This window comes from Choristoneura fumiferana, chromosome 2 (genome assembly GCF_025370935.1).
Source record: "Choristoneura fumiferana chromosome 2, NRCan_CFum_1, whole genome shotgun sequence".
In the NCBI taxonomy this organism is placed as follows: Eukaryota; Metazoa; Arthropoda; class Insecta; order Lepidoptera; family Tortricidae; genus Choristoneura; species Choristoneura fumiferana.
In genome coordinates, this window is record NC_133473.1 from 4,459,703 (window position 1) to 4,467,620 (window position 7,918).

Here is a 7,918-nt window from a genome sequence, read left to right on the forward strand (position 1 = left end):
TTGAGATGTTAATTTAATTTTCAACTTTCAATTTTTACATACATACTTGCAAATGACAATAGTGCCGTTCTTATATGACTACTACTAAACACCATTGGCTTAGTGAATTTTTGTGTGCATTTATTCGAAAGCGACTAGTTTAACTATTATGTTGTTATTCAACTTATTAATTAGTCGCTTATTATTGTGAATCAACTGTTCGTCTTAGTAATTTTGATAGATATTTTACAATATCCTTGTATTTTCTTTTATAATATATATTGTGTGCTTCATTTGGATCTGTGATGTGATCGTATAGCTCTAAGCCGTAATTTTTGTTCCAGTCCTTTGTAAATAGAATGTTATTAAAGGATACCCATTCTGTGTACCGATATCGTCGTGTTCTTATGCTGTATCCCATTATTTGAATGTCTTTGAGACGTGGTTTATCTGATTTCTCATTTGGAGACACACTTGGTCTTGGATATTGACTGATTGCAACACTATCCCCAATGACGTCGTTTATAAATGTTGCCTTCATAAGTTCAGCCAGACTTTTTCCTTCGAAACAAAGAGGTGTCTTGTTATTGATGCTTTTGCATTTGGGAATGTTTTGACTCAGTCCCATGATCTCTATTAGAGTGGGGAAAATATCGATTAATTCTACCGGCGCGTGTACGACATTTGGCTGGTAGCCTGGTATACTGAAAATCAGAGGCACTTTCAAGGCGACGTCAAAGTTACTGTACTTGGCCCATAGACCGTTTTCTCCGAGAGACCAACCTGGAAATGAAAAAAAAAACCGTTTATAATTAAAGTGATAAAAGTTTTTCCATGTCAGTCTTTATGAGATTGATATCAGATTGATTTTTACTTGGCCTATGTAAAAACATTTTTCACTACATCTATAGGTAGGCACATTTCGTCATTTTCATAATTTCGGCCTTTATACGGCCCACTGCGGGGCACAGGCCTCCTCTCGGCTCTCTCTCTCATTTATTTATACGTAAAACATATAGTTTGGAATAAATATAAGCTTAATGGCGTTGCTGGCTGATTCGGTCTGCGGCTAGGAATAATAATAGTGCTTTACAGATCGCGAATAGAAATAAGATGATGCTACTAACCATGATCACTCGTCAATACAACGACAGTTTTCCTCAAGTCGACGTGCTTCATTAGTAGGCCAACCAAATCATCTACATATACTGCCGCCGCGTGGTAGCTTTGTTTGATTCTCAAGGTCCACTCGTGGGGCATTGTGCCGAAGGGATAAGATATGTTGAGGCCGGCTATGTCGTCCCTGTGTCTCACGTCTGTCCATGGATGCCAAGCTACAGTTGGCATGTCAACAGGCTTGCAAGGAAACTTGGGCGGACTTATTTTGTTAATTGGGACTCTAGCTGAAAACAAATAAAGGGTAAAATAGTAAGTATTAGGTACAGTCAAGGGCAAAGATAAAAATATGTATACACTGCCTTAATGTTAAGTGCATAAAGTCGTGTATACATATTTTTAGGGTTCCGTAGCCAAATGACAAAAAACGGAACCCTTATGGATTCGTCATGTCTGTCTGTCTGTCTGTCCGTCCGTATGTCACAGCCACTTTTTTCCGAAACTATAAGAACTATACTGTTGAAACTTGGTAAGTAGATATTCTGTGAACCGCATTAAGATTTTCACACAAAAATATAAAAAAAAACAATAAATTTTGGGGTTCCCCATACTTAGAACTGAAACTCATACGTGTGGGGTATTTATGGATAGGTCTTCTAAAATTATATTGAGGTTTCTAATATCATTTTTTTCTAAACTGAATAGTTTGCGCAAGAGACACTTCCAAAGTGGTAAAATGTGTTAACTTCTAAAATAAGAGAATGATAAAACTAAAAAAATATATATGATGTACATTACCAAGCAAACTTCCACCAGAAATTGGTTTGAACGAGATCTAGTAAGTAGTTTTTTTTAATACGTCATAAATCCTAAACCGCAATTTACCTTTCATTCAATATTTTATATTATGTTACTTGCTGCTACGGAACCCTTCATGGGCGAGTCCGACTCGCACTAGGCCGCTTTTGTAACTTTGACCGTGTCGATAACTTTGCCCTTGACTGTGCCACTGCCAGGTAGTACAGTTTTTTACTTTTCGTAAATATAGGACAATTCACAAAGTGAAAAACGAAAACATCAGACAAAGAACGAAACTCACTGATGCTCTCAGGCATGCACTTTCACTAAGGTGGAGATGGGCCGGACACATTTCACGATACATGGATAGAAGATGGACCATTGAAGCCACACAATGGAAAGGACCGAAGGGAAAAAGAAATGTAGGTAGACCAATAACACGGTGGGCTGATGATATCATACATGTGACAGGAAAGGACTGGATCATGTCAGGCAAAGATAGAGAGGCATGGAGGAAGTTGGAGGAGGCCTTTACCCAAACAGGGGTCCATATTTCAATAGACTAAGACTAACAATAAATTTAAGGTATTGTATAGCAATCTCTCTTTTTTAAGGTATAAGTATTTTTTTTTTTAAAAAAATGTAAAAAACAAAATTAAGAAATATAGAATAAATGGCTTTATTATTATTATTATTATAAATATAGGACAATCATTATTATTATTAGCCTCTCCACACTCGTATGCGATAAGTCAAACTATCGGTGAAACATTAGTGCCAATCTGATTGTTGAAAATTTTTGTCCTGTGACAAAGCCGTTTTGCTGCTATGAAGCTAAGAATAATTATTAATAATAAAATATTATCCGTAGGCTCTGTAGCCGTGAATCCCGTGTGAACGAGTATGTGAAGGAGTTATACCTGTAATACATGCAAATCCTACGTGAAATACAGCTGTCAGTACCAGTATATTACTTACCTAAATATTTCTGTGGAAATTTCAAAGGAATGTGTGGCTTATGAAGTCCAACCGCAAGGAAGTATGGCTTATTTTTATTTCTCGCTTCCTTCAATATCCTGATAGCATGTTCTAGAGACTGTAGGTCAGGTAGCGAATGTCCTGGCTGCTTCCTGACTTTAACTGGACAAACGAGATTCTTTTGCATTCTACGAGTAATCGAGTCATAACACACAGCATTATCTTTATATTTTTCGGTAGGAGGGTGATACGGGAACCGTGACCAACTATACGGAAAGTCATCGGTGTAGTTAGAACTTTCGCCTGGGTGAAAAATTTTGCCGACAGAATAAGTTTCGTAGCCATTTGCTTTGAAATATTGAGGTAATGTCGTAAAATTGCCTACAGTGTCTCTCCAGTAAGAATAAAAGTCGTATAAACGAAGTGTGTCGGGTCGCCGACCAGTTAACATTGAGTTTCTACTTGGAGCACAAAGTGCTTGCTGTAATGGGAAATAAAATTGAATTAAAACTGTTATCCATCCGCTTTCAAACAAACAAAACAAATCACCTATAGGAAAATAATAAAGCTTATTATACCTGAGCAAAAGCATTCACAAAGTTTATGCCATTTGCCGCCAACTTTTCTATGTTTCGGAGTTTTACACTTTTGTCCTCCAGATGTCGCAAGTCATCAACAATAATAATCATTACATTGCCTTTTACATTATTAATGTTCATATTTACCAAAGCAAACAGTTTATTCACGAATGGAAATATGATGAATACAATAATCAAACCTTTTAATACAACCATTATACTGAAATTCTGTACACATCAATTAAATCAAGTGAAAAGGGAACAAAAGCGTAGGACCGTAAGAAAGAGTAGTGTTGCTAATATGAAAAAAAAAAGCATTGCATGAATGACTGAAAATTTATTATAAATAAATTAAGGGTCAAGAATACACGCAAATATTTACTGCAATCGTTATGTTATTACAATCAAAATTTACTAAAATAGTCCACCAATATTTTTCTTTATACAATTTAAATTTCATTTTTTTTTTATATGGCAATATTTGTATAATGACAACAGGATAGCCACATACATATTGCTGAAGGAAGAAAGAGATAACGTAACCTCACTGCGTATTGAAATACGAAACACACACTTTCCTTCCCTAGACTGTTGTATTGTAAGTATTGTATTCTCTCACTCAGCTAGTCAATCACGCACACTACGAAACGAATCAAGCTCGGGGTATTGTCATTCACATCTGTTTTCATAAATTGTTGTTATAGTTTGTGTATAAACGTAATTTATTCTCAATTTATTTATTGATGATTGTTAGAATTAATTTAAAACCGTTGTTTGAGTGATTGTGTGATCAAGATATGTTTGTTTGGGTTCTTATTTATTTTTTATTCGTGTGACGTCATTGTTTTCAACTGCCAGTATAAACGACGCAATAACTTATTATTTCGAAAATGGAATTAAAATGAGGATTGTTTTCGTAAACAAGGTAAGTTTTAGATAAGACGTAGGTGAATTTACGTACGATATCGTTGGGTGGGTTGTTAATGTGGTTTAGGGTCATCTAAGGGTGGTGCACTTGCATTGATTTCCTTTGTCCTCGACGACCGATATCAGTGCTTTACTATACTTACTATTTTACTAGTTATATTTTTGGTAGGCAGCTGATCGGAGCAGCAAATACTTGCTTTGGATGAAATAAATATTCATAAGGTGTGTATGTTGACATTGTTTTGTTTTTGTAAATTATGTAATGTTCTACACAAATGATTCACGCAAGGTGAACTTTGTTTTTGAATTCGATTCTTTTGTTGTTCTATGGTTAAATTTGCGCAATTTTTCTTTAGTGAAAACTTAGATTACCACATTATTCATCAAGCTGTTAAGTGGATTCAGAAGTTAAAGAAATATATTCTTAATTACTGAATAACATAATATTAATTTTAGTAATTTTACCTATTTCGTCACCTTTGCACAACAACCTTTTAATTTATAAGTAAGTGTAAAAGGTAAAAATGTTGCAAGTAGGTAGGTAGTTCTTATCTCAGCAATTCTGGGCACAAGGTCATTCAACCTTGATTTTTATTTATCTTCACTATTGCCTCCCACATGCCCTCATAGCAATTATTTTGTTGTTAATTAGTCATTAGAGAAAATTACACCATAAGGTCTGGTTTATATGTGATTTTAAAGTATTATACCCACTAATATCTACACTAACCTATACTTACTGATGATAATATTTTAATATCACTACCCATAAAAATAATAATGTGAAATGACTGACTGACAGACAAACTAACACAGAATAAGTAACTGAACCTAGATACTTAAAATTTGCCAGATATATTATTTGAATATCTTTGAGTGTAATAAAGAAGAATTTTTAGAAATATCCACAGGATAGTAAACAAGCCTTTTTCTTTTATGGGGCCTAATTGCAAGCACAAGCAATAAAACAACTTACACAAATTCTAATCCTATTGTAACATTTACCTACTACTTGCTTAGATCAGATTTAAGACTATGCTTGGTTTGGATAGGTTTTTAACTATAATGTAAACAAACATCAGCTGCCAGATTTGGTACATTCAAGGTTTTTATACATTTTACTTATCTATCATTGCATTACAAACTAGACTAGTGTAGGTATTTCAATACAGAAATGTAAATGTTTAGATAGTTTAATGGGGGAATTTCAATGTTTAAGACACCAATCCACATTGTTTTGTTTACATTTAGCTATATGGCGACGTTCTTACGTGGTTCATGGTATAGCTTTGCAATATACCTACAACTATCGCCATATACTAGTTTAATATGATCACCAGATGAACACTGTTTGTGAACTTTAGATATAACGCTTAGATTATTTAATCTCGTTTACTATCACATACCCTCAAGTTGGATATGGGAGGAAATCGGGCTTCCGCCCACTGGCCTCCCAACAAATCCCCTCACAGCCAGCCCAAACCACCAGAGCCAACACACGGTTCAATACAAAGGTTTGATTACATTTAGTTACTATGAAAGCTCAACAAGCAATCTTGTCATACAAACTTTACTTATCACATTTAGTGTTATTCTCTTGATTATATTGCTGTATAACGGACACTACATATGTAAGGAAAAGTTTGAGGAACTCACCAGTGGTTGTTCTCTTACTGGATGCACTAACGCAATGTGCAACTTCTTTCCTATCCTCCTTACATACTCTTTATTCAAGTTAATGTCCTATTCTGTTATCAGTCCCGCCTTATTTTCGACTGTTAAATTCAAAACTAGTGACAGCTGTCAAGTGCAATAAAACAATTACTTTATTATACTGCCAGTGTTACCAATACACACAATGTCAATTACAGTTTAAGGTTAGCTCACCTTCAGGTATAATTCGCGCTTAGCCACGTCAAGCTAAATACCTATCCAAACCAAGCACAGGTTACCCTGCAGATTCCACTTGCACCCTACTTTACATATAACATGCCTTTCCCCTGGGATGAGAGGAACTTTGTTAGTCTTTAAATCCCTTCACTTTACTCCTTCTTCTCCTACTTCTTCTTCTTACTTCACCTATCAACATAATTTTCCCAAGTCTTTGTCATGCTTAAATTCACTAAATTACACTGCTATTTTAACTTATAAACATTCTAACACTATGTTTCGCATATTATTTCGTATTTTATTTATGTCACCACATCTGATATTTATTACTTGCTTAGGTTAAATATAAGATTGAGGGTACTCCAAAATCTACCCTCATCCTAATGTATACACATGCACACACATTCATATTTTTATAGTACTTAAGTCTAGGTAGGACCTTTTAAGTGATAACCCCTCTTGAGCTTAGATATGAAAAAAAAAAGATAATTACCTTTTCTTCATTATAATTAGTCATTATAAATAATTACTAAGATAAATGGGATGGGACTTGGCAGTTTATTATTACCAGTGAGCGGAATTCTCAAACGTCAAGAGTTGGAATGTTAAATTAAAAGTGAACCATTCAAAACTTAAATACTGCTTTTGGTCTAGGAGACATAGGTATTTTTTTTATGTAAGAGGGGGTCAAACGAGCTTGCGGGTCACCTGATGAGAAGCAATCACTGCCGCCCATGGAAACCTGTCATCACGAGACAAAAACAAAAACAGTTCATTTGAACAAACATATATAACACTAGCATCCTGCTTACACTCACGCCATGCCTAGCATAAGTTTTATATGCATCACACTCGCACTCGCATATATCGTTCACCTTTCGACTCGCCGAACGTACGAGCGTGGCGTGGCGCGTAATTGAAACAAACATATTAACAACACTTCAATTAACAACTAATGAAACGGACTGAAGTTAATGGAAGTTAAAAAGAGCGTAAACTTTTTTTGAAGGTAACCTAGAAGTAAATCTAATAAAGTACTGTATGTAGACAATTATTTTGACCCTTTACCACCCCAACCAAAGTTATGTAACATACAGGTGTTCAGGTAGTCTATGATGTAATTTGGACCAAAAACCTCCGGATGGCTATATCTAACAATCGGGCCAATGAAACTAAGGCCGACTTAGTTTTTTTTACATAACAAGACAGTTAAGTTAAGGGCCTATAAATGTCCCCATGTGATACTTGATGACATAGGTAAACTTATAATCACTAATTAGATTCCATGCTACTAGATATGCAGAAACATGGTCCACTAGAGTAACAAAAATGAATAAGAATAATATGCACAATTGCAGGCCAATTCCCAGGGTATTGAAATTATTGAAAATATGCCAAAACTTGTATATTTAGAATTTAAAATTATGATACTTAATGTAAATTTTAAGTACATGATTATGAAATGTAGTGGCATTATTGCATCACAATAAGTCACCACTGATAAATGGTTACTTCCATTATAATTTTATGTCATTTATAATTACAGTCTTAGAAAGTTTAGTGCCTTCTTGTTTTTGGCGATGATGGTGTTATATGAACCTAGGACGAATTATGCTTTGTTTTTGAGATATTTCCATTTTTATGTAAAAAAG

At 34.7% G+C, this 7,918-nt stretch overlaps 1 protein-coding gene across 5 annotated transcripts; it reads right to left on the bottom strand.

Annotated features, from left to right (window-relative positions):
• Positions 1-167: 167 nt before the first annotated feature.
• On the bottom strand, positions 168-6,586 carry Ids (iduronate 2-sulfatase). 5 transcript variants are annotated; one of them, XM_074111565.1, is made up of 5 exons: positions 6,456-6,586; positions 3,450-3,568; positions 2,872-3,352; positions 1,107-1,382; positions 168-762 (listed from the first exon to the last, which is right to left on the bottom strand). In XM_074111565.1, the coding sequence occupies exons 1-5, from the start codon at positions 6,463-6,465 to the stop codon at positions 182-184; spliced, it is 1,467 nt and encodes a 488-aa protein (XP_073967666.1). In that variant the 5' UTR covers positions 6,466-6,586; the 3' UTR covers positions 168-181. The 5 variants fall into 5 exon arrangements, with proteins under 5 accessions (XP_073967666.1, XP_073967664.1, XP_073967663.1 ...); XM_074111563.1 differs by having other exon boundaries at positions 3,450-3,649; XM_074111562.1 differs by having other exon boundaries at positions 3,450-3,677; positions 6,359-6,586.
• Between the last annotated feature and the right edge of the window lie 1,332 nt (positions 6,587-7,918).